Raw genomic sequence first — 27,258 nt, 5'->3', positions numbered from 1 at the left:
CAGGGACGAACGCTTATGATTAAGGGTTTCAAGTGAGAGGCGGCGTTCTGTGATGGCAATTTCCTTCTCTAGGACTGAAAAGGCTTGGGGATAAACTGGTCCAAGGTGCCACTTACATAGCCTCCCACCACCCGCTTACCCTTTCCTGAGCGAGTTGACATTGGCATGGGAAAAATACACTTTCCCTTAGTAATCACAACACAAGTCTATGATGTAATGCAAAATGCAGAACAAAACGTCCAAATACCTAATGGCAGTCCATGGGAAGTGCCAGAAGCTTAGAGGGGTGGCCCAGCCCAGCCTTGGCCAGCCCCGGATAGCCACAGACGGCCCCGCCCTTGTCCGGGGCTTCTCCCGGGACGCTCCCGCGCGCTCCTGCGCAGCCGAAATGGTCAGGTCAACTTATGCGCCAGTGCTGTGGGCGGTGACAGGCCCCGAACCAGGTGTGTTGCGCCCAGAGCCTTCTGGGACTTTGAGTCCAGGCTTGCTGGTGGGGCGTCTTCGTGATACTGTGTCAGCCCTCTAGCCGATGACAAGTGAGGAAAATGGTGTTGAACAGCCCCCGCTGCTCTCAGGGTGAAATCCGAGCACCAAAGGTTAATCCCTAGTCTCCGTGGTGAGTCACACACCAGCGCTGCGGTAATTATGTAGTATTTAGTGGTATGTGGAGTGTATTGAAGTTGCATTGAGTAGAGTGTAATTATGTGGCTTGTAATTATGTGGTATTTATTGGTTATATGTGGAGTGTATTTAAATTGCATTGAGTGGTGTGTAATTATGTGGTATTTAGTGGTATGTGGCGTGTATTTATGTAGTTTTGAGTTGAGTGTAACTATGCCACAGTGAGTGTTATTATGTGTAGTGCATTTATGTTGCAGTGAGTACAGTGTAATTATGTGGCGTGTATTTATGTGGCATAGTGTTATTATGTGGAGTGTTTTTACGTTGCTTTTACTAGAGTGTATTTATGTGGCATGTAATTTTGTGGTAGTGTGTGGTATTATGTGGAGTGTTTTTTTATGTTGCATTGAGTATAGTGTAATTATATGGCGTGTAAATATGTGGTACTGCTTGGTATTATGTGTAGTGTATTTATGTTGTATTGAGTAGTGTGTAATTATGTGGCTTGTAATTATGTCGTACTGAGTGGTAATATGTGTAGTGCATTTAAGTTGCATTGAGTAGAGTGTAATTTTGTGCTTTGTAATTATTTGGTATTTAGTGGTATGTGGCATGTATTAATGTTACATTAATTTTAGTGTAATTATGTGTTTTGTAACTATGGCACACTGAGTGATATTATGAGAAGTGTACATATGTTGTATTGAGTATAGTGTAATTATATGTCATGTATTTATGTGGCATAGTGCTATTATGTGCTGTGTTTTTATGTTGCATTTAATAGAGTGTAATTATGTGATATGTAATTATGTGGTAGTAAGTAGAATTATGTGGAGTGTAGATATGTTGCATTGAATATAGTATTATTATGCGGTGTGTATATATGTGGCATAGTGTTATTATGCGGTTTGTTTTTATGTTGCATTGAGTAGAGTGTAAATATGTGGTGTGTAAATATGTGGTACGGAGTGGTATTATGTGAAGTGTATTTATGTTGCATTGAGTGGAGTTTAATTATGTGGCATGGAAATATGTGGTATTGAGTTGTATTATGAGGAGTGTATGTTGTATTTAGATAATTGTAAGATAAGTAATATGTGGCTAGAAGTTTGTATCAGATATTACCAGCTTCACCAGTTTACAGCAAATGTACAAACAGCATTACAGTGAAAATGTAAGTGGCATTGCAAAAAACATGATATAGAGTACTAATCTTTTTGGTGCTATTGTGGGTCAAAACATGATAATTCTTTTATCCTCCAATCGCATGGGACTATGTGGGAGTGCGTACATGAACGGGTGGATAAGTGAAAGGCAAAATCTGTCTAGAATAACGGATAGATACCTGCAGGACCAGACGAATGCCTTGGATGATGAAACAGTTGAATGTATGGATGTATGGATGATTGATGCATGGGCGGTTAAATGGTAAAGTGATTGCAGATGGATGGATAAATGCTCCCTGTGTGTGCCTATTGGTGGATGCGTGTTTAGGAGAGTGTGTCTGGAAGGATGTTTGGATAAATGAATGCTCAAAATAATAGACATATGGATGGGTGGGAGAATGGATGAATGGATGGATAGATGAATGGATTAAAAATTGTATCTATGAATAATATTCTAGTGAATGCGTACTTGGACATTTTGTTTTAAAAAATAGTTTTTGGAGCCCAAAGTCACAACATCGCTTAACAATGTGGTTGCTGGCGGGTTAGTCGGATAACAGGTGTGGGGCCTCAATGCCCAAAACAACACACGCAAAAACGTCATGGGGCCTTGGAGGCGGGCTGCGTTCAGGCTGCAGGCTGGGAAAGTGATATTTTTGTCCACTCTTTCATCATCCTAATGTAGTAAAGTAAAAGGGTTGGTTTGGGTAGAAAAGTGAAATGTGGACATGTTAAGTTGTAATATGGGGGGGTGTGATAGAGGAAAGGCAGAAGGGAATTAAGCAGGGAGCACCTGAGGATCCGATTAAATATGTTTAATAGAGCACTACTGGGTAGAGCGAGGCAAAACAATTTTTTTTTTAAATCTGTTATTTTGTTTTAATTAACATGTATAGTATTTTTTTTTCTTCATAATTATTACGTGTTATGTACTGTGTCACGTTTTTTGAGGATTTTGTTATGCGCGTTTAGCCATACTCCAGCTGAAATTAAGCCCCATTCAAAATAGTGTGGTAAAGGGCTGGCAGTAGAAAGAACAGGCTTAGGGGAGATGGAAGGTGTTAGCAACTAATCGTAAACAAAGGGCTCGGCTGAGTGGGAAGCGGAATAGAGGAGGGGGGCTATCTCTGGCTTATGTCACAGTGGCGCCGCTGGTCTGTTTCCTGGTGACACTTGTAACAACAGCATTGTAGTGTAACTGAGGGGAAGCGGCGGTATACGTGATTACACCCTTATACATTAAGGCCACAGGCACTACTTATTACCAATAATACAAAATGAATGCAGGGAAGCCTCAGACACAACATTTCAATAAAAGTACAGTGAAGCGCCACTTTCAACATAATTACATAGTTATACATTAAGCAACACTTTTAAGCATGCCCGATCATCTTACATTTATTTTGAAGTGGTGTTTTGTTTTAAACCAAATGCCAGGATGTTTAGTGTCCGTTTCCTAATGGTTTTTTTAGGGGGGCTTCTCTTTTGTGTTTTTAGATACTTAAATGATTTACAACAGACGTTATCGCCTTTCAATACTTGTGTCAAATTATTGTCTATAATATTAATAGCGGGTGTGTGGGGGGGGGGGCCTTAAGGCAAAAACTGTCGCTGTCTGCATGTTTGCACTTGATTCAGGATTATGTTTTATGCAGTTTTAGATAGCGCAAACTCCACACAAAGGTATTGGAGCCCTTTCGTGAGCACCAGCTATGTTTCACAAGGATGCATTATTTATTTTGGTAGGCACTTGCGATTAAGGGATTTATTTTCCGATAAACACAGGATGTTGCGCCCACTCACAAACTCAAATCTGGTTGACCAGTTTCAACGTTGGCAGCTCTAACAGTTAAGCCACATACTTTCTCAAGCTGTCCAAACTCTTAAAGCCGGGGACTTTTTGTAAACTCGCCAAAAAAACATGAGCATTCACGCCTATCAAGACAGTGCCAACGTTTCATAAATCTGAGCATGGTTTACTGGGCAAGCAATTAAACATTAATTCGAGGCTTTGGTAACCAGAAACATGGATGGGTGCAAGGAAAGATGGAGGCGCGAAGGTGTGGATGGTAGATTGCATGGGATGGCTGGATGCTCTGGTGAATGAATACATTGATAAATTGGTGGATGCCTGTATATAAGAGTGTGTCTGGATCTGGAAGTATTGTTGGATGAATGCATGCTCAGAATAATGGACAGATGGATGGGTAGGAGGGCGAATGGATGGATAGATAGATGAATGGATTGAAAATTGCATGAGTATGAATAATGTTCTATTGAATGCATACATGGACGGGTGGATAAGTGAAAGCCAAAATCTGTCTAGAATAACGGATAGATACCTGCAGGACCAGACGAATGCCTTGGATGATGGAAACAGTCGAATGTATGGATGTATGGATGATTGATTCATGGGCAGGTAAATGGTAAAGTGAGTGCAGAGGGATGGATAAATGCTCCCTGACTGTGCTTATTGGTGGATGCCTGTATAGAAGAGTGTGTCTAGAAGGATGTATGGATGAATGCATGCTCAAAATAATAGACAGATGGATGGGTGGGAGAATGCATGGATGGATGGATAGATGAATGGATTTAAAATTGCATATCTATGAATGATGTTCTGGTGAATGCGTACATGGATATTTTGTTTTTTAAAAAAGGTTCTGATGCCCAAAGTCACAACATCGATTAACAATATTGTTGCTGGCGGGTTAGTCGGATAACAGGTGTGGGACCTCAATGCTCAAAACAACACACGCTAAAAGGTCACGGGCCTTTGGGGTGGGCTCACGGTCAGGATGCAGGCTGGGAAAGTGATGTTTTCTCACTACTCTTTCATCATCCTAATGTAGTTAAATAAAAGTGTTGGTTGGGGTAGAAAAGTAAAATGTGCACATGTGCTAATATTACTGACATTTGCCTGGGTAGATTGCCAAAGTAAAATAGGAAAATCCTGGTAAGTCTGGGATGCCTGGTGTAGTCTCCATTTTCAAAGACATAGCCCGAGGCAGTGTTCATAGCTCCCATGAGGTTTATTCTTAAGGAAAACAAGGAAGAAACGCAAGCACCATCTGTTTCCAATTAATGCCAACGCGATAATTGGAAACAAGTGGCATTAATGCTTGCTCCCGAGCACCCTAGGCCAGGGAACAAAGAAGACGGGAAAATCACCCGCCTTGGACTAATTGTTTGCTGTCTTTTTAAGAAAGACGCATTCACAGGCCAATTGTGGGCTACTAACAAAAAGTACACATACGAGCATGCGTTCAGAGCTCAAAAGCCCTTACTAAATGCCTCACAGTGCAGCACATGCGCGCTGGCTAATGCGAGACCTAAAAATGGAGGGTTGTGAAAATAAGTCAAATTAGAGGAACGGGGGAGATAGAGTTCTATGGTGATAGATTTGGCTGAGCCTCTAACAATTTCTTCAGGCTTTCCTCAGTGTTCTGTGTAATGTTATAGTTACATTGTGAGGAAGATCCCTCTATCAACAGGGCTCCTTTCTTGATTTCCTCAATTTTGCTCTCTCTCTCTCTCTGTACTTTCTAAATTCATCCCTTTTGAGACATCCTAGAGTTGTCTAAACCATAACATGACATCCTGAGCAGGATTGAAATGTAAAACATAATGCAATGCAACACAATAGAACACAACACATAAGATAGAACAACAAAACCCAATACACAAATCACACAGCAGTTGCCACATAGCATAACATGGCTGGCTTATGCGGGTGAAAGTGTTTCTTCAATTAGGTTGACCTGTGGCAATACTGTGGGGTGGAAAAACCTCTTAGATATCAGGTATTAGAAAGAATGAGACTTAGATATCTCAATCAGGAGTGTACATCTCGGGAAAAAACATATTTTGTACTCAGTAGATGTAATGCCCACTTCTCTTCAGAAGCCTGGGTTTGGCCTCATGGCCACAGGTTTGCATCCCATTGGGTTCACTCAGCCTTTCATCCTTCTGAGGCCGATGAAATGGGTACCGCTGGCTAGATGAAATGGGAACCGCTGGCTAACAGGCAGATATTCCAACATTTTCGTAAATTGAAACACATTTCTTGATCCTTATGTTTTTCTAGATTTTGGGACTGTAAGCAACCTGATAACTTTGGAGCCTTAGAGGATTGCGCCACAATGGGCTCTATAAGACCAGCGTGCAGAGGAACTTCGAGTCTCTGGAATGATGACTATTGTGGCAATGGATACAACTTCATCTGCGAAAAAGAGGCGGAGGACAGGAAGATGGATTTCAGCCCATGAAATACTGAGCCAGACAATGGATCGCTTTTAGTAAAGCCCTTTTATGTTAACAAACAACAGGCCACATTTACATACAGCGACTGAATGCACAATTCTCATGGGGCAACAGGGGTTAGTTTGCCAAAATGTTAATATTAGTGACGCCTAATTCCCATGTATATGAGAAAGAGAAAGATTTTGCTTAACTAGATTTCTAGAAACAGTGAATGCAATGTATTGTAAATTGATGAAAAAAATGTTTAAAAGAAAAAACAGAAAAGTCTTCTAAAGGCCAGAACCGGTGATAGTGTAAACTATGAAGAAAAGGGGTGGAATTGAAAGAAAAGGCACACTGCAGTAAGTTAAATAAGTTGCAACATTTATGATAAGAAGGAATTCTTCAGGAATTATTATGTAAAACAGTACAGTACAAGAAAGTGTGTTATCGTGGGGGTGGCAGTCTCAATGTACATCTGCAGTGTATGTACTTGGGCCTCCTAAACAATCATTTCACAGTCCTCGAGACTTAAAATTTACTGTGCTTTTACTACTTTTGAGGTCTAGCCAGGGCAGCACATGTGCTGGTCTGCGGCATGCTGTATTGGAGTATGGAATAGAATTCCCGCCCACTCTCCGTCCATATTTGTCATTGGCTTGTGTCAGTGCCCTTTGTAAATGTTGGCTTCTGATTCGTTAATAGGCTTATTAGTCTGCCTTGTCTTCATTTGTAACCTCCCATGAGGACTGGCCCTTTAACTTCGGTTGTTACACTATACAACTTATTTAGTCTGAAAACACAAAAGTTTCTCCTACTGCAGGCACAACCTGCTTTCCTGCAACATTCAGGGCGCCATGAGTGCTTTCAATTTTCGAGCAGCCCGGGGCAATGGCGGCTGTTTCTTTGAATAGGTCTCGCATTAACAAGAGTTTGAGCTATTGGCATTGTAAATGACAATGCCGTTTATTAATGTGCTAATTAACAAACAGATACATATAAGGCATTGTCGTTCACAATGCCAATAGCTTAAAGTCTCACAAATGCGAGACCTATTGCATTGCAAATGCTTGTTCCCTTTGCAATGGAGAAGGTTTGTGAACGTCAATGGTACCGCGTCGATCTCCACATGTAAATTCTGAATTCAGAAGCATTTTCTGTGACAAATTCCAGGTTTGACCACTTCTTGTATTAGAGCATGGAAAACTACTACTTTTCATGTCATATGGAATCAAGCAGAATTCCTGTTGTGACCCAAATCGCATAACAGTGAAACGTAGAACTAGGCCTGAGTACTTGGCAGTGTGAACATTGGTACAATTGGACATTGTCAGCAGTATGGCCGTATACCAGCCATCTTTGTTTGGCCTGTAACTGGGCTGCGTCTCACGCAAATAGATATAGGTTATAAACTGAGATATATTTATATAGCTGTTTGTCGATACTAAACATCTCTGAAAATTTCTAAGTACCTGTTATCCAAAATAAAAACAAACACAGGATATGCTTTTAATATTTTCACTCTAAGGCATAACCTGTGGAAGAGAGAAGAACTTCATAGGTTGGATAGTCTCTGTGGCGCAATAAGAATATTCTTAAAACAGGCCTGACTAAATCATCAACTGGCTATACAGCAATATGAAATATATGTCTCTTTGCTGAAGCGACATTGCGCCCATGCCTCTTAAGAATGGATTACACCTGAAAGTTACTCCCAACAGTTGTCTTTTGATGTTGAATAAGTGAACACTGACCTTCTGATGCTTGAGAAGCATGACCAACCCGTCTGTGGCAATGATTACTATCATCAGTAAGTACAAAAAGAGAACTGGAATTAAAAAGGAGTAATCATGTGTGGTAGAGCGGGGAAAGCTAAGATATTTTATGAAGCCTGTCGTCCATAGAAGCAACGCAGGAGAGGGTTTGACCAGTTGAGAACATCCTAAGTAAAAAGATTGAACAAAGAAAAATGCAGGACTTATTCGCTTTTCTGTTTTGTGAGGAAAAGAAGAAAAACTACATTGTAATATTATGCTTTGCACATGTACAGCAAGAAGTATTTAGGAAGGGATGTAGCGTGCGCTGAGGCATGATATCTTGGAAAATAGGTCATTGGTGGACATCATTCTGCTTGACAAAAAGACAATGTAGTGAAACACAAGAAGCACAAGAAAGGAAGACAGTGAAGAAGAACAAAAGGAGGAAAGAGAGAGTGAGCAGCAGGAGGAACAGAATGACAATAAAGAGTGTGAGCACTAATAAGAGATGGAGGTGAAGAAAATGGAGGAGATGAAGAGAGAGAGAGAGAAATAGAGAGAAAGAAGGGAAAAAAGAAAACAGGGAAGTTGGAGAAGGTGGAAAGGGAAATGGGGAGTGGAAGCAGGGTGAGGATAGATTGAGAGGCAGGAGGAGAAGTATGAATGTGAAAATGAGGATGGGTTACAGAAGAATAAAGAGTATAGGCCCAATGTAGTCCCGTAATAGACAAAGGAGAAGGAGGAAAGTGGAAACAGCAGATGGGGAGGAGGGATAAGAAGGAAGGAGAGAGGGAGAAAGAAGAAAGAAGAAAGAAAGAAAGAAAGAAAGAGAAAGAAAGAAAGAAAGAAAGAAAGAAAGAAAGAAAGAAAGAAAGAAAGAAAGAAAGAAAGAAAGAAAGAAAGAAAGAAAGAAAGAAAGAAAGAAAAAGAAAGAAAGAAAGAAAGAAAGAAAGAAAGAAAGAAAGAAAGAAAGAAAGAAAGAAAGAAAGAAAGAAAGAAAGAAAGAAAGAAAGAAAGAAAGAGAAAGAAAGAAAGAAAGAAAGAAAGAAAGAAAGAAAGAAAGAAAGAAAGAAAGAAAGAAAGAAAGAAAGAAAGAAAGAAAGAAAGAAAGAAAGAAAGAAAGAAAGAAAGAAAGAAAGAAAGAAAGAAAGAAAGAAAGAAAGAAAGAAAGAAAGAAAGAAAGAAAGAAAGAAAGAAAGAAAGAAAGAAAGAAAGAAAGAAAGAAAGAAAGAAAGAAAGAAAGAAAGAAAGAAAGAAAGAAAGAAAGAAAGAAAGAAAGAAAGAAAGAAAGAAAGAAAGAAAGAAAGAAAGAAAGAAAGAAAGAAAGAAAGAAAGAAAGAAAGAAAGAAAGAAAGAAAGAAAGAAAGAAAGAAAGAAGAGAAAGAAAGAAAGAAAGAAAGAAAGAAAGAAAGAAAGAAAGAAAGAAAGAAAGAAAGAAAGAAAGAAAGAAAGAAAGAAAGAAAGAAAGAAAGAAAGAAAGAAAGAAAGAAAGAAAGAAAGAAAGAAAGAAAGAAAGAAAGAAAGAAAGAAAGAAAGAAAGAAAGAAAGAAAGAAAGAAAGAAAGAAAGAAAGAAAGAAAGAAAGAAAGAAAGAAAGAAAGAAAGAAAGAAAGAAAGAAAGAAAGAAAGAAAGAAAGAAAGAAAGAAAGAAAGAAAGAAAGAAAGAAAGAAAGAAAGAAAGAAAGATACATTAAGAAGAAAATGGCAAGGGAGAAGGAGGCAAAGAATACTGAGAAAAAGAGAGCAAGACAAGAGGAGGGAAAGACACATTGAAAAAAAGGATGAGAAATGGAGAAGGAATAGAAGGAGGAGGGAAAAGATAATGGGAAGGATAAAGAAAAGACTGCAGAAAAGTAGAAGAAGCAAAAGGAGAACGTTGAGATGGAGAAAATACAGAAACATGTGCATACGGAGAAGGAGAGAGAAAGGAAGGGTCAGTGGAAGAGAAGCCGGAGATGGGTGGAACAATAAGGGAATGGAGCAAAAGGAAGGATGAAGACACAAGATGCTTTCACTAGATCACAGAAAGTGACAATGTTTTGGTTTAGTTCATCAACTTTCATGATTGTAATGAGCTGAATAGTAAAGATGGTTGGACCACGGCCACCTATTGCAGTAATGGTGAAAGGACAGTGTCTGTGAATTATCAAGAACATATTGAGAGTTAAACTACAGATGAAATCATAAATATGTATTTCCATTTGATAACTGGTGTGGTTTGACATGTCATGGTCAAATAAGGTTGCTGTTTAATTTTTTAACTTTAAGGAAGCAGCAAATTGCGCTTAAACATGTGTCATCAGGTTAAGAATTAATTTCACTCTAAAAAGTTAGTAACTATTTTATTTTTGAAGCGGCTGGTCACCAAAGAGATCTCATTCAGAGCGTTGATGTGTAAATCCTCTTGCATTGCAAAGTTTACTTTGGTGGTAAAACCCTAATGGGGCTGTAACCCTGTCATGCAAATAAAATAATGTAACTCTCATAAATGTTAATCACTTTATCCTCATCTTCTGGTACATAATGTAGATGAATCTGAATTGAAATGGAAATTTGCTCATTCAAATGTAACACAATTGAAAATATTTCTTAATACCTACAGACCTGTGGATATCACGGTTTTAGTGTTGTAATAAAAATATTGAATGACTGAAAAAAGACAACGCCTCCAGTTTTCATCTGTCTCCATTGCAGGGTAAGAGGCCTCTGAGTTTCAGAAGAGGCCTCCTTGAATCCTGTGACTCAGAGAAATGACCTGATTTGTCTTGAAGGTAAACTCTGACCTGGAAATATATTGAATGTGGTTCAACCTTTCTTAACCTGGAGCACAGAACACTGAGCTCACAACTCTTCTTTTTAACCAACCTATGAGCAGAAGCTCAAATTAAAATAGGCATGAATCATTTTTTGCTCTTTTTAGCACTTGCGGCGCTTAGAAAGTCGGGGGATGGTTGTGCTTAATTGTTCAATGATTCCACCACCATGACGCAAAATCCTATGACGTTTGTGTTGTGCTGAAGAGGGCATGTCGGGTGTGTGAGAGGTAATCGGAGGATAGCGTATTGTAACTGGTTCTATACTCTCTTTGGTCATGAATCCCAAAAGCGTTTTCCAGATTTGGCTATGAGGAAAACATACATATTGGTCAAGTGCTAATCTGCAGAAGTATTTGCACTTGGGTGCATAATGTGTGAGTGTGCAAGTATTGAGGGTGTGAAGAGAAGGAAGGGCTAAAGTTTCCACCTGGTTGCACTGCATCTCCACTAGGGGAGGATTGAACAGGCACAGGGTGCTGAAAAGGAAGACGCAAGTAGGCAGGGGGCAAAAAAAGGTCCTGTCCACTGCTCATGAATTACATGAGCAGTGATGGACCGAATTACATTCCCACCGTAATTTATTTGTACTTTTGTATTTGTATGTGATATTTCATTAGCGTGAACCTATCTGAAAGGCGGTGGATCTCTATACAGGGTCGTGGTCGAGTGATGGCGGGCGTTAATGCATTGTAATGTAGTGTTCTTTACAAAGGTGCATCTTCAACTCTTTCCGAAATTGAGCAGCATTTGGGCATTCCTGATAGATATAGGGATATTGTTCCAGATCCTGGGTGCATAGTTGTAAAAGACTAACAGTCTAATGATGTCCTGAATCTGGGGTGCCGACAACCACCAGTGTCTGCAAGGTAAGTGTGGTGCCAGTCATGATGGCTTTGTAAATGATGCAGCTGGTTTTCAAGATGGGTTGGGCTGGCAATGAGAGCCAATAGAATTCCATGAGGCTGGAGGTGATGTGATCCTTTTTTCGTCAGGCCCTGGATGACGTGCTGCACCATCTACGATGATTCTAAGGGGGTGCCAGTGTAAAGTGTTGGCGGCCATAGATAAGGGCATGACCACCACCCAGATACCAGAATACCAGAGCTTGAAAAACAGATGTAAAGTCACTTTCAGAAGAAATTGTTTCACCCTCTTTAGAAGAGAAAGTTGGTACCAGGCTGTCCTTGTTTTTTTTTGCCAATGTGTTTATTAAGGGTAAGGTTGGTGTTCAGGGTCAATTCAAGTTGCATCCAGTGAAAGATGGGGTTCGAAGCACTCAAAGGTCATGTCCTTCACCCAGTTTTATGAAGTCACTTATTGGTTGTTCTTGGCAAATAACACGAACTCTGGAGATTTAGAGCAAAGGTGTGACACGTACATCCTTTAAAGTACAGGCATGTCCGCCCCAGGAAGGCTGTAGGTGCATAGATGCAAGCCTACCGACATCAGCAGGCTCTGTCACCATGCCCATGTTGTTTAAGGGAGTCAATGCATAATAATGCAGTAGACACATAACTTTAAGGACAGGGCTGAAAATGCAAGCCCAGACTCTCCAATCGAAGCCTGGTCCTCCTACTGACTGTAAATCCCAATCATGAATGTTGTAGGGGAAGAATGACTTTTTGAATGATATCCCTGGGATCAGATCACTCAACTGACATGTAAAGGTGCTGGACTGAGTAGGCTCAGACTGAATTGTCTATTTTCTTCAGGTGAGAATTCCAGTTTTTGAAGCATTGACTTTGGGATGGTTCCAGCACATCCAATTTTATACGGTCAAGAAGCAGTGCCAGAACAGGGAATGCTTGTTTTCTGATGTTTTCCCTCATTTTACAATGACTTCAGCTTGGTAATCAAAGTTGGAGTGAGTGCACCCACAAACTTTCATTATCGTCAATAAGTAGTAATCAGAACAGGTCTTATCATGGATCCTATTATGCACTTGAGTGAACAAGCATCAATTGGAATGGAAATGTAGGTGGGAGAACATGCAAATTCACCCCGAAATAAAAGGCAGAAGAGATTCATTCCTATTATGGGATGGGGTAGCGAAGAAACTACTCCAATGGGTAGAGGTAGAGTAGATCTATGTATTAATACTTTAAAAGCCACCTCCTATGCTTTTCTCTCAGGTAGGTCTCCTCACAATTCTCTCATTGGGATTCCAACTACCAACAATCGATGACATCATCGGGGTTAAGGAAAGTGGCATCATAGGGTGTAAGTGAGTTTACCACGAGGTAAGTAGAGATAATAATAAAAATGTGCTAACAATTAATAACAAATATAACACATTGTTCCCTTTATGTAGTGTGAAACCATTAATACAGAGTACATTACATTAAAGTGACACGAATGAAGTAAGAAAATATGACGAGAAAAAAATACATAGCAAGGTATTGAGGTAATAAAAATATCATTATCATTATTTCTAATATACAATACAATACATCATGGCTAGTGACGTTCATATTGTGCAGAATGTTTAATAAATGCTGAATAAACATGTGCGATGGAACTACATCTCAACTCATTACATAGTCCTTGTACCATACAGAATTTTGGCCTTGCCTAGAAACTTTTGAAGGAAAGGTAGGAGATTCAGCATTTACTCTTGATAAGTTGGAATGTCTGTCCCCATAAATGATAGGACAATGTGCCGATCTATCCAAACTCCAAGTGTAGACCCTTACATCAGAACTACATTATGTTTTTTCTTAGAAATTTTCATAGGATGAGATGAGACGAGATGAAGCAAGACAAAATGAGATGAGATGAGCTGATTGATCATCGTGTTGGCTTGGACTTTTAAGAATCACCAATTCACCTACAGTCCAAAGTTGGTCCTTTAATCCTTGTTTAGAGTCTTGACTTTCTTTGTTTTTACTTTGATGTTTTCAGACGCTTTCCTTCATGGATATTCTCTGAACCCACACAGGATCACCCCCATTGGGTTAATTGAGAGTGTGAATGATACCTGGATGTCTACCAGCCAATGAAATAACAGGAGACTTCTCTGTTGCCAAGTTAACAGCAGCGGTTTCCAGGTACCAAGCCTACTCGTCGTTCTGGCCTTGTCAACTGAAATACGCAGCGTTAGAGTAAAGCGATTGAGGGCAATGGGCTCCATTGAGTCGAACAAGATATGAGGTATTTGAAACTATTAAATGTAGAGACGTTTAGCAAACAACTTTAATGAATCCTTTCTGCGCCATGTAGATAATGGCAGTTTCACATGAGTGGTAAACGATCATTATCCAGAACTAAAGAAGAGAGTGTAAAGCTGTAGTTTATGCTGAAAAAGGAACTAATGTCTTGAGGAGGGAAGAGGAAGCATCATTCATGCAGGAACTAAACGGTGGACACTATAAGCCATAACAATCTTGTGGGAATCCAGACCCAATCATAATAATAAGTTAATAGTGTATAGAAGGTTATGCAGGATAATCAAGTGGTAGTTGAGTACATACCACCAGTGTGAATATACTGACTTAATAGGAAATAACTGATCAGTTGAGGAATAGATGAAGGCCCTGGAGAAAAGGCAGAACAGTTGTCTCCCGCATAGACCGATTGATCCTCGTCACTGTTGAGAAACTACTCAAGTGGGTAGAGAAGATGAATTTATTAAGACTTCAAAAGCCACCCCCTAAGATCTTCTCTCAGCAGGTCTCCTCGCACTTCTCTCAGCAGCATTTCACAACTACCAGCAGTCGATGACATCATCTGGGAACAATGAAAGTGGCAACATAGGGGGTATAGGATGTACCAATCAACCAAATGGAGTAAGTAAAGGTGATAATAAAAATGAACAAATAATTAACAACCATTATAACAGAAATCAGTGACTCAATTTTCACCAGCATTTTTAAGGTCATCCCAAATGAGGATTAATGCGGATGCAGCTTCACGCTGGGGTCTGATACCAACTTTGGCATCTGAAAGAAATAATTTCCTGCAAATCACTCTAATAGCAGGAGATCGGTTTCTCTTTTATCGTCCTTTTCCTTTAGATCTGTAGTTGCCAGTTTTCAAAGGTCTAGACTTTGCTTTTTGAGTATGTCTGGGCTGTAAGATGTTATGAGCCCCACAGTGAACTGCTGCTGAAAGTGGATATCAGTTGGAACAGATAGAGAAAAGGCTCCAGGAGGACAAGGCCTCTCCGGAAAGCACAAATAGCTTCAGGATGTTACAGGTTCATCCAATTCAGCTACTGAGAAAAATGAGAGAAAGGGGGAAAGACAACATCAGGATTTGTCGGGTAATAAGGCATCGTGGGAAACCTGTGGAAGCTGGAATATAAAATATCATAACATAACCTGTATTCGTAAGGTGCTCCAGTACAACCTTTGAGGACAAATACTGCTTGCCTTTGTTTAGTTTCACAAAACACACGGAAGGAATAGGTTTATATATGATTTACATTGAAACAAATGAGTTGGTCAAAGGCTCACTCCCAGCAAAACATCTGCACCTTTGAAAAGTCCAGAAATATAAACCAATACATTGTAAGGATCACACATTTGAGAAAGTTATTGACCACAGAGTGGTGCACCCGATGCAGCTTTTGTGGGCTAATGGTAAAGTTATGCGCGTGCCAAAACCACAGGCTCCATGTTTGAGTACCAGAATAGAAACATTTTCTGTTCTTAACATGGCATGTGGGTGCTTTGTATGCTGTTTTCCAAGCATCACAAAAAGGGCGAGGACTAGAGCAGAGTGAAGAGGCAGCCGGGACTGCTGGAGAAACAGAGAGGAAGGACAGGGCAGAGAAGTGAGAGGTGAAAAAGAGAAGATAAAACAATTTTAAAAACAAAGAAAAAAAGTGGATCTGTGCTTCTCGCTGAGCTCGCCTCGCCGCATGCTCTGGAATGTGGAATCCTGTGCCTAGGCATTCCTGTGATTCCAGTGCAGCGGTTGGCGTGGGCTCTTCATGTATCTATCCTGCTTCTTTAATAAATCCACATTTACTACTAATTCGTGAGCAGCCTGCCTCACTCCTTGACGGATACTTCAATCTGTCAAAAGAGAAAATGGGGAGAGGGTCCATTGTTAGGTGGATGTGAACAAGCAAAATGCTATCAGACAAAGTAAAGAGAGTGAGTGACTGAAGAGAGCTGACCCACTGGTCCATGCTGTGTGCTGCGGTAGGTGGAAGTAAACTCTGAAGGACCGATTAATAAGGGATTGGATGAAGAGCAAAGGCCACTCTATGTATGTATGTATTTTCTATGTGCAATTGTTTGGGAAAAAGAACAGCCTGGTGTTTAAAAAGTTCAGACCTAAAAGCAAGGTGCGCCCACTACAAATATAAAGCAGTGCCACGCACCACGAAGCGAGAAGGCCCTGCCAAGGCCGACCTGAGGAACCAAAACCACTCCATTCATTTCCTTGTTCAATCTCTCTTTTCATGCTTCCATTCTCTCTCTCTCTCTCTCTCTTCCTCTGCTCCCTCTCTGATTGCTTTCTCTCTACCTTCCCCACCTCCCTCTCCTTCTCTTGAAGCTTCCCCATGCCAGCTGCAATAAACCTTGAGGACCTTGGGAAAGTGACAGCGGCACCAGAAGTTAACTAGGGGATTTCACTGCATGTGTCTCACACAGGGAGGCAGTGTTGACAGGCAGCAGCTGAGCCCTGAATGCCTTGCCTTCATCTCAGTAACCCTCTCTTCTCTATAGAGGGGAGCATAGTGGACTTGGGAAGTATGAGACTCATACTATACGGCCATTATTAGGCCTCCCGTGGTAAGTTGCCTCTGGGATGGGGTAAGGACACTTCACCTCCAATGGAGTCTTAAATCTGACCTCTTTTTGTTTAGTCGCAGCGAGACCCAGCCTTTCGCCCGGCCTATGAGGAGGTGGGTAACGCCCTTGCCCTTTATTAATGGTAGGATTATTTTTGAAGATTATACGACTAAAGAGCCAACCGATACCCCCTTGAGTGCCTGGGTATGTGCAAAATACATCAAAACCACTCCCAAAGGAAGTAGATGGAGTTGAAGAACTCATAAGCTGTCGCTTGTTAACAGATTTGATGGAATTTCTGAAGGCGGCCCTGACCCATCCTAGTCACTTCAGTGTCTGGGTCTTAATTCTCCAGTGACAGGAATGCAGGTAAACATCCAAAATGAATCCCCATTTGCAGATGCGGTGAGCCAAGCTTTCAGGTGAACATCAGAAGATATCCACACCGGCATTTGGAGAATCTCCTTAATGATATTTCCATTATTTCCCCTGAATACTTACTCATGTTGATTTGATCACAAGATTTCTCGTTGCTTCAAGCTTAGGCTAAAGCTCTCAAGTTTTTCCTACTTGTGAGTCCAGTCTTTACTTTACGTTCCCAGCCAATGAATGGATCAGCAGTCCTTGCCGAAACTCTGGTCTAGCGGTCACTTAGCAGTGGCTAGACTTGATTCTAGGACCTATCTAAAGTCCCCAATATTTCGTGATGTCAAATGCAAATAATGTTATCTCTTTCCCCTTGATTAAATCATCAGATTGCTAGAAATTTTAAAAAGGAAGCACTTGACCACACCCCCCCCCTGAATCCTGGAGATTTCACTTGTTCTGAAAAAAAAAAACTTTCTGTATAATACCAGCAGCGCGATCTTTATTTTCTTTTTTTTAATATGCCCTCTTTCCCTCTGAAAAACTTCTTTGGACGCCCATGCCTGCTTTATATTCCTAAAACTCTGCAATGAAAAGTTGACCTTGACTTAAAACTTCTGTTTGTTGGCTTTCCTCTAAATCCTGACATTGGTTCTGCTCCGTTGTATGGAAGGCAGGCACGGCCGGCACAGGTAACAGCGGTGGGGTGGGACGGGGCGGGATGAGACGGGGGGGGGGGGGGGGGGGGGGGAGTGCAGAGACAAAAGTATAGGGAAAGGTAAAATAAAATAATAAATAAAACCATTTACCTTGAACTCACCGCATCACCGAACTGTGCCAGATTTTCAAAATAACCACTGACTGGAAGGAAAGCAAACCATCACTAAAATGTGAGTAGGGCAAAGGGAAGTAGTACCTGCAATGAGCATATTTTTCTCCGGGGAAGAAAAAAAAAGGAAATTGCACCATTGACCAAAGGAGCTGACTTTTCACAATGACTGGTTGTACAATATGCACAAATGCACATTGTGGAAAAGACTCCAACAGAAGAGCAGATTTTGTGTGGCGCACAGGAACAAAAGAAAAAACAGCAGAAAATAAAGAATTACAAGTAAGTGCCCTACTAGGAATTTAGTAGACTGTGTGTATAGATTTGTATGGCTATCTGTGTATTAGTTCCTGCCTCTAATGCCCCACCTTTATTCCTTCTCCGAATTCAGTGTTTGATTTGAAGCAAGCAAGGGTTCCATAGACATTCTTAGTGTAAGTTGGAAGTGTACACATATCTACATATGTACTTAGAACTAGTGTGGTCTAAATAGGAAAACTTGGTGTTGTGTGTGATCTACAGAAGACCCTGAGTGTGTTGTTTGCACAATCAGATTTTGCTGGTTTCAAGTAAAAGAAATAAGTTGAATGCAACTTTAAAGTCAGCATGAATGGCAGTAGTAATTAAAAGTGATTGCTAGACCTGTTGATTAATACTGGTGTTTGGAAGCAGGTTTGCTGTCACTGGGGTGGCTTTAGTATTGTAGAGTCTTTGTCTGATTTGGTGCATGTCAGGGCTTTACTTCTAGGATCACCTTGACTGATTCAATTTCAGTTGGATCCTGCATGAGAAGACGGTAGAGTGCACGGATGGAGTAAGGCAACAAAGGAAGTATTGTTGTTGGGTGTAAGGTCCCTAGAGGTGCTCCCAATTCTTCATTGACACTGTATACACAATTGTGCCAGGAAGAATATCTAAGGATGGCATAGTAAGGTTTTAATTCATACTATCACTGTTTCTTTTCACATTTTCCACACTGGTGCAAACATGGTTGTTTTGTCTGACGCTCTGCAAGACAGAGCCTGGGTGCTTGGTTGCCTTGTTGGAATATGTGAAGAATTGAGTTACTGTGCGTAGTTTCCTCCACTCATTTTTGGCAGTTGGGCTGTGGAGTTTGGATTTTTCTTTGGATATCATACGCCAACCCTGCACACGTGCACGGACATAGTTCAAACAGATTGTATTGACTTGCCCGCAATGGTATGGCATCGATGCACGAGCCACATACCCCATTATAATGTAGAAGTTTAATTAAATTGTGCAGCAAGATCATAATTCCATATCAATTGCAGTATAGTGATTACGGCGGGGTTACAACCAACGTCAAGGCCCCCCCTTTTGTATTCCTTTCTTGAATATATTTAAGTTAGTGTGTTTCCTCATCAGTCGGCTGTTGCAATGTCTAGCGGTCTGAACCGGAGAAACAGCCTGAGTCACGGCATTTCCTGAAACTGAATCAACAAAGATCTGAGAATCTTTAGTGAGTAGAGAGAGAGCTTTTAATAGGGCGGGGAGATCTTCACCATTGAATTTCCCAACTGTAAAGCTGAGTGTCATAAACAAGATCTGCTTGCCTACTGGGATTTAGCTTCATGTGTGGAAGGAGGGGATATAGTCCTAATCTCAATCGAAGAGGAGTTGTTTTGCTGCCGTGTTCTGTATCCATTCCATTTGCTCTAGACCAGATTCTGGATTACCTATTAGATACCAATGGCTTGGTCTACCTGGAGACGAAGAGGGCAAGGAAGCCTTTACCTTCGAGAGGAGGCCCATGAAGGAGAAAATGCCTTTTAAGGTCCTAAGAGAGCAGAATTATCATTTAACACTTATTGCAAAGTGCGAGGCAGAGTGACAAAACTGTTATCTGACTCATCCTGCTGTGTGCGTGGGACCCTACGTAAATTGGTTATGACCTGCATAGGTCTTATTAAATTATTGGGAATTCAAAAAAGAAATAACGCGATTCTTTTTTAATGAAGTGTCAGTCTATAGAGTTTTAATGTGTTTACACTTCATGTGAAAACGGTTTAAAAATAAAATACAAATTTCGATTGGCTGAAAGTAGAAAAGCCATTGACATCACTGGCCAGTGAATCCATTATGGATGTCCATGGTTTATCATGGTGAAAGATGGATGGTCAGGATTTTATACCCAGCGAGTGCAAGTGTTTTGCCTCCATTCCAGTGGTTGGACGGGGGAGGGGTGGCGGTGGGGGTGGGGGTGGATCCAGTCACTGGAGTGAGGAGGAAGGCAGCAGGGCTACCGTTAGAAATTCTGGAACTGCTGATTAGTTCTTCCTGAACCTACAAACCTACCTAGGAGGAGACACTGCCCATTAGGAGAAGCTCAGTGTGGTTCCAGGTTGTGGGGTGACCAGAAGGCTACTGAAGGACGTTTAGCTGGTCCTGACCCAATGACTGTGTGGTCCTCTAGTCTCCAGTGGCAGCTCCCGATGTGAGCTGCACCGAGAAATATTCACCTCTTTGTCACCATAGACGTTCCCCACCTGCATCGGCCTCCGTGGCACCTGCAGTGCACCAGCCTCCGCCTGCACTGGCCTCTTGGACCGCAACAACCAGAGGTTTGCATCTGCCTGCTGTGGCCTCCAGGGCCACACTCAAATACTCCTGAGCCACACTCAAATACTCCTGGGCCACACTCCAATACTCCCGGGCCACACTCAAAAACTCCTGGGCCACACTCAAATACTCCTGGGCCACACTCCAATACTCCCGGGCCACACTCCAATACTCCCGGGCCACACTCAAATACTCCTGAGCCACACTCAAATACTCCTGGGCCACACTCCAATACTCCCGGGCCACACTCAAAAACTCCTGGGCCACACTCAAATACTCCTGAGCCACACTCAAATACTCCTGGGCCACACTCAAATACTCCCGGGCCACACTCAAATACTCCTGAGCCACACTCAAATACTCCTGGGCCACACTCAAAAACTCTCGGGCCACACTCAAATACTCCTGGGCCACACTCCAATACTCCCGGGCCACACTCAAAAACTCCTGAGCCACACTCAAATACTCCTGGGCCACACTCAAAAACTCTCGGGCCACACTCAAATACTCCTGGGCCACACTCAAATACTCCTGGGCCACACTCAAAAACTCTCGGGCCACACTCAAATACTCCTGGGCCACACTCCAATACTCCCGGGCCACACTCAAATACTCCTGGGCCACACTCCAATACTCCCGGGCCGCACTCAAATACTCCCGGGCCACACTCAAATACTCCTGGGCCACACTCCAATACTCCTGGGCCACACTCCAATACTCCCGGGCCACACTCAACTACTCCCGGGCCACACTCACATACTCCTGTGCCACACTCCAATACACCCGGGCCACACCTGCTGAAACCGGCCATTCACCTGCATCGGCCTAAAGGGCCTCAACTGCCAAAAAGTGGACCTACCTCCATCAGTCTCCGGGACCGCAACTTCCAGTGTCGAACATCTAGATGTGCTGTCCCCATTGCTTAATGTGTAAAATAATGAGTGCCAATACACAAATCTCTGCTGAGAAGCCCGCGTCCGATGTAATTAAATGTTTAGATGATGGAATAGATTATGTATAGGATATACAGCCCTGTAACTGAACCCCCTTTTGCAATGTGCAATATTTTGCAATACTGTACAATTTAAAGTACTTTTTTAAATATAAAAGATGAGCTCTGGACTGAATATTAGTTTGGTTGGCTTTGAGTTCTGAGCTCTTGTCCCCCACTCTACCGGCCTGAGAAGTGTTAACTGCTCATCCCCGGCCCCCACCCTGTGAGTCAAGCGCAGAAAGGGTTATACTTGGCCCGGTGTGCACAGCCATAGTACAACGGACCCCAGGACACCAGTGGTGAATGACTTCAGCCACCACAGTTCGGGTCCAGTAGCTGTTTTGTGCCAAGTGGTCGCACAAAACATGGTCCAACAACTTGATAGTTAAACAAGTACTGAAATACGTACTCAGGAAGGCACCGCAATGAGAGTATTCATACTCACTGCTCCGTTCCTAGGTCAGCTCTACAATCACTGACACCAGCAGTCGAACACTCCACCTGAACACTATATCCCATGGCACCTTCGCTGCACGCACACCTGACCCACGGATATCACAGTCTGTGGAACGGCAAGAGTATCATTGGTCCAAGGGCAAGCAAGGGTTATGGCCTCCCCTCTGGTATCAAACAACTTCCAGAATTCCAAAACAGTAGATCCTGACACTCAGGGACCCGGTGCCACTGCAACAGCTGCACAATTTATAGCTACAATCTTTTTTTTTTAGTTCATAAGTTTTTATTGGTTGCTTTTTTGAACAAAAGAATATACCATACATACATGAAAAAATGAATACAATACTACATTGTGACTATATATCAAAAGGAAAGAGAAAGGAAATCAAAAGAACCATATAAGCATGTGCTGACAATGGCCGTCAACACATCATCCACAGTGACATAGTACAAGTTATTTCTTAACAGATAATTGAGGTAGAAAACCGGCTTGGGTAGGCAACAATACAATTCTTACTAAGGGAGTAACTTATGGAGGTTTGTGTGATTCAAAATATATGTCAAGACTATCCTACATGTGTCTGAGGGGGGGTTTCCAAGGTGAATTCTGGAGGGCAATTGTGTCAGCGGCCCTGAGATGGGATACCCAGTTTAGCCAGCATTTAAACGCGGCTTTGCTTGTGTCCTTCCAGTTAGTTAGTATGACTTTAACTGCTGCGATCAGTAGAAGGCCCAAGAGGGCCCTGTCGTTGTCGTTTAGCGTTTCTGCACTAGAGGAGGCAAATGCTAGTGTAGTGAATTCCCTTTTAAGGGAGCATGAAAAGAGTTTTGAGGTCAAATCAAATATACTGTCCCAGAAGTGTTTAACACATTTGCAATAGAATAACAGGTGTGCCAAGTATCCAACACTGGGAGTCCTCTCTACTCCTGTGTTAGTGTAGGCGGGCTGGTGTCCAGTATGTTTTGTGTAAGAGCCAGAATTTAATCCCTGTAGCTGATGTAAACTTGTATTAAAGTTTACATTTCTTCCAGAGTGGAGCTACTTTGTATCAATGTTCACATGAACTCCTTGAGACTCTTTGTATCTATGCTTACATTTGCACATAGACTGATGAGTTGTGACAATATTCACTGTTCCTTCCTGGGCTGAGTAACTTTGTATCAGTGCCACATTTCGTATTCAGGGCGGTTTCTTTTTATCAAGATTCACACTTCCTGAAAGGCTGAGTCTCTTTACATAAGCGCTCACATTTCTGAGTTACTTTGTTATAAATGTTCAGATCTCTTCACCGGGTTACCTTCTTTGTAAGAAGCTCCACGCCTTAATGGCAGCCTTTACATTTCCAAAGCTCAGTTACTTTGTATCTGTTCTTGTCGTGTATTAAACTTGAGTGAACCGTAGAAGGATAATAACTGCAGGCTGGGGCTGAACGTTTAATGAGCTGCCAACATGCTTTGTTATGATATGAACACAAGTGTGTGCTAAGTTTTAAATGTGTCTAGAACAGCAACAGAGACTGTCAGGCATCGGCCCTCTCTCTGTTTGGGCTCTAACTCTCCACCACCCCAGTTCTTTTCCTAGCGCTCTGATGTAATTGTGAGCTATCATGCAGCGCTGTACAAAACTCCCTAATAAGTAATTAAATGTGTGAACTTATTTATTTTCATTAGTTCTTTATTTTCCCCATTTATCCATGGACTCCTCTCCTCTGACCGTGGAAGATTATTTACACCCATTTGTTGGAATTCAACACGAACACTGAAAGACTTTTTTATTTTGTTTTATATATTGCGAACTAGACCCGAAGGTATCAGAGCGCTTTACACAAGTACCAGTTGTGCTAAAGATGGACACATTCATGTTTTTTTTTTGTTAGTTACGGGAAGATTTCCACAGGATGTTGAGCTTCCCTGTTGAGACCCGATCCCGGTAACCGGGCCTCTTCTAGGTCCACCGCTCTAGCCATTAGACCACATCCTCTCCCCTCTTTGCACTCCACACTTCCCTTCTTTGCTTCCTGGAGATCAGTAGACAAGACAACATTGCTCTTAAACAGAGCCGATGGTTCAGGTGTGGCACTCCAGTAATCTTTAGTGGGGACCTGCATTTATTTTTCCTCATCAGACTTTGAGCCAGAGCAAGAGAAAAAAACACAAAAGACAAAAAGACCAAAAGAAGGATCAAGAGAAAGACACAAGAAAGTGCCAAATGGAGAAAGCAAGTATGCAAAAGCACCTTCCAGAATGAGCCAAATGGGCAGGGATGTCTGGTGGTGCATGGAAGCAGCACAAGGAGGAATTAAGACTAGGCACCCTTGGAATTTAACACCCCGACAGTTAGTTATTCAAGCAGTGGGGTTGTGTATCCATTCCATTTGCTCAAGATCATTTTCAGGATTACCTAATATATAGCGTTGGCTTGGTCTACATGTTCACGAGTCAACAAGGACTCCATTGGGTTGTGTCAAAGTCTGTTGCTGTGTCAATTAGTCCCCCCTCGGCAGATCACATTTTACCTTCAGTGTTTCTCCCAAGGACAGTCCTATTTTCGAGGCTACAAGGGAACCATTCCACATTCAGTATGCGGCGGCGTCTGCCACCCAAAATCGTTTCCACAAGACACACAGAGCTGGTTCAAGGTAGGGTGATTATGGAGCTCTTGCTGGTGGTGCGCTACTTTACTGCAGAACTAAGCCACTGCTCATTTCCAAACTTCTCCCCTCTTGGACTGACGAAATCGCACTCGCAACACTGATAATTTAATATTTAATGACGAACAGCAAAAAGGCAGTCCTGAAGCGTTTCGTTCAAACATGAACATTTTCAAAGGTAAGCCGTGACAACGGAGATCAATCACTGACCACAGAGAAACGATTGCTTTGTATGTGATTCGGAGCCCCCTGGTGGACACCCAGATGAGTGTGTTGTTTTTGCATGCTGGGACTCAGGTTTGTGATTCGTAAAAATAATGACCCTCCAGTGGGTTGTGTCAAAGTCTGTTGCTCCCAAGATATATATATATATATATATATTCACTGAAAAAACCATAGGTTATAGACCATATATAGTTAGGAATTCGCATTTACAAAACCTTATTTTACTCACACAAAACCATTGAAATTCCATATATAGTTAGTTGCACTAACTATATATCGCGCACCCGCAATCCACTGCTGATGATGTCACATATTACATCATTCATGACATGGTCAGTGACATCACTGATGACATCACTGATGACATCTCAAATGACATCACTGATGACATCTCAAATGACATCACTGATGGCATCACTGATGACATCTCATTTGACATTACTGATCACATCACTGATGATATCATTCATGTGATAATACGATGAACCTCTTCAGACTCTAATATAACCTTAGATACAATCAGTGTAAACAGACACTCACAGACTGTCACTCATCCATGGAGTTACTCACACACCTAGTCAGTCAATCAAAGAATCAATCACACCTCCATTTCCTCAACTATACAGTTATACAAACTTTACTTATTCAAACATATACTAACACATATTAACTCTCTTATACAATCCCTGATACAAGTTCACAATGATCCATACAGCCACTCACACATTCACTGGCTCTTATGCACAGTTATTTATATATGTCAACTCTCACATGTACTGTGTTTTACATATGTACTTACTTTGACATGTAGCACTGAGATACCCATTCACTCACCAATACACTCATGCACACAGTCAACCGCCCATACAGCTGTTTCCACATGCACTTTTGAAACCATACATCTAGTGAATCAACTGCTCACACATCTATGCACAGAGTCATACACCTCCCAGCCACCCACACACACACTCAGTATCCCATACAAATACTTGGGCAACCAATCAATAACCCATATAGTTACTCATATAGCTACTTATCAACACATGCAACAGTTTACAGAACAACAGACATAATGATGCACAAATTAAGACAGTTTAGTCACTAACCCATGCACTCAGTGAGACACATTTAATCACTCACTCATACAGTCAGTCATGCACCTACTAAATCCTTCATCCAGACACTTATACATCCACTCATTCTTCAATATGTAAGACATATTTTAACTTTACAGAAACATACAGTCACTGGATGTTGTCATCAGTGATGTCATCAGTGATGTCATTTGAGATGTCATCAGTGATGTCATCAGTGATGTCACTGACCATGTCATGAATGATGTAATATGTGACATCATCAGCAGTGGATTGCGGGTGCGCGATATATAGTTAGTGCAACTAACTATATATGGAATTTCAATGGTTTTGTGTGAGTAAAATAAGGTTTTGTAAATGCGAATTCCTAACTATATATGGTCTATAACCTATGGTTTTTTCAGTGAATTTTCAAGGTTTTGTAAATGCTAATTCCTAACTATATATGGTCTATAACCTACGGTTTTTTCAGTGAATTTTCAAGGTTTTGTAAATGCTAATTCCTAACTATATATGGTCTATAGCCTATGGTTTTTTCAGTGAATATATATATATACATACATATATAAACATATATCATCTGTATATCTACATATAAATACAAACATAAATGCATGCATACATATACTTAAATGCATTTTAGGGTTGTTAGGGCGTTTTCGTGTGTATTATGTTGCTTTTTTAGGGCTTTTGGGTCAATTAAGTAGGGTTCCCGGAGCCTAGGGCTGAGGGGCCGGTTCAGTTTCGTGCGTATTGGCGTTGGCAAGGTTTTGAGGGATTTTGGCGGTTTTTGGTCGAGATTTGGCCGTTTTATGGCTTTTTTTTGTGTTTGCGGGGGGCGCGTATTCGGGTTGAAATTCGTCCCCGTTCCAGTGGATGGATTGAGCTGATTTTGGTGAGATGTTAGGGAATCGCTGGAACTAGTGTCCAGCCAAGTTTGAAGCGGATCGGAGCAGTGGAAGTGCTTTAAAGAGCAATTTTTGTGAGGAGTAGCGAATTGTCATGTTATTCAATGGGAGTTTTTGGTGCGCATGGAGAAGGTGAATTTGGGATGTTCCAGTTGCGCTAGAGGGACGGGGCTTGGGTGAGCTGTAGGGAGAGTGGATCGGCAGGTGTGCCGAATTTTTGGGATTTGTTGGCCGAAGGGAAGGGTGTGCTTGGGCAAAGTCGATTTGGTGAAAACGGTGCGTTATTTACATGAAAGTTGAAAAAACACTAATAAAAGCAAAGCTAAAAAGCCACCTCATTACAAACAGAATGGCTTTAACTTAAATGAGGGCGAGATCTATTGCATTTTCAATGCTTGTTTACTTTGGTTCCATCAAGAAGGCATTCAGATGTGTCACACATTTGCCATAAATTCTGAATGTTAGCACTCTAGTTGCACATTAGATCACTGTAGTAAAGCTACTGCTCACCAGGGACGTCTGCTGCTGGTATTCAAAGTGCATGTTTCAGTCTGCATGTCAGAATTTTTTTAATGAAATAGAAGAGGATTTGAGAAGTCACTCAAAATGATCCCTAATTTTTCTTTCTGAAGCACTAATCATACTTTCTATGGCAAAATTAACCCCCTCATGTTGTTCCTTTTTAAATTGAGTGTTTTCAGACTTACCACTTCATTCCAATCAAGATGGCTTCTGGTGTGCCATACTTTTGTCATAAGTAAGACTGTTAGCGCTCTAGTTGTTCTTTAGAACACTCTGGGACGTTCTGTC

The 27,258-nt window shown here is 41.5% G+C and overlaps 2 protein-coding genes across 2 annotated transcripts in view; both read left to right on the top strand.

Annotated features, from left to right (window-relative positions):
• LOC147673375 (hepatic lectin-like) overlaps positions 1-6,249 on the top strand; it is a 38,904-nt gene extending 32,655 nt beyond the window's left edge. The window contains exon 5 of the mRNA XM_086947236.1: positions 5,875-6,249. Coding sequence (XP_086803362.1) covers positions 5,875-6,055 — 181 coding nt within the window. The 3' untranslated portion in view covers positions 6,056-6,249. The remainder of the gene's footprint in view (positions 1-5,874) is intronic.
• Positions 6,250-17,749: 11,500 nt separating this feature from the next.
• The window catches only part of LOC147673374 (C-type lectin domain family 4 member E-like), an 81,272-nt gene continuing 71,763 nt past the window's right edge, over positions 17,750-27,258 (top strand). Inside the window, exon 1 of the mRNA XM_086947232.1 lies at positions 17,750-17,822. The gene's annotated coding sequence lies outside the window, so the exon portion shown is untranslated. The remainder of the gene's footprint in view (positions 17,823-27,258) is intronic.

This window comes from Lissotriton vulgaris, chromosome 12, assembly GCF_964263255.1.
Source record: "Lissotriton vulgaris chromosome 12, aLisVul1.2, whole genome shotgun sequence".
Classification (NCBI taxonomy): Eukaryota; Metazoa; Chordata; class Amphibia; order Caudata; family Salamandridae; genus Lissotriton; species Lissotriton vulgaris.
This window is presented reverse-complemented; position numbering and strand designations above follow the sequence as displayed.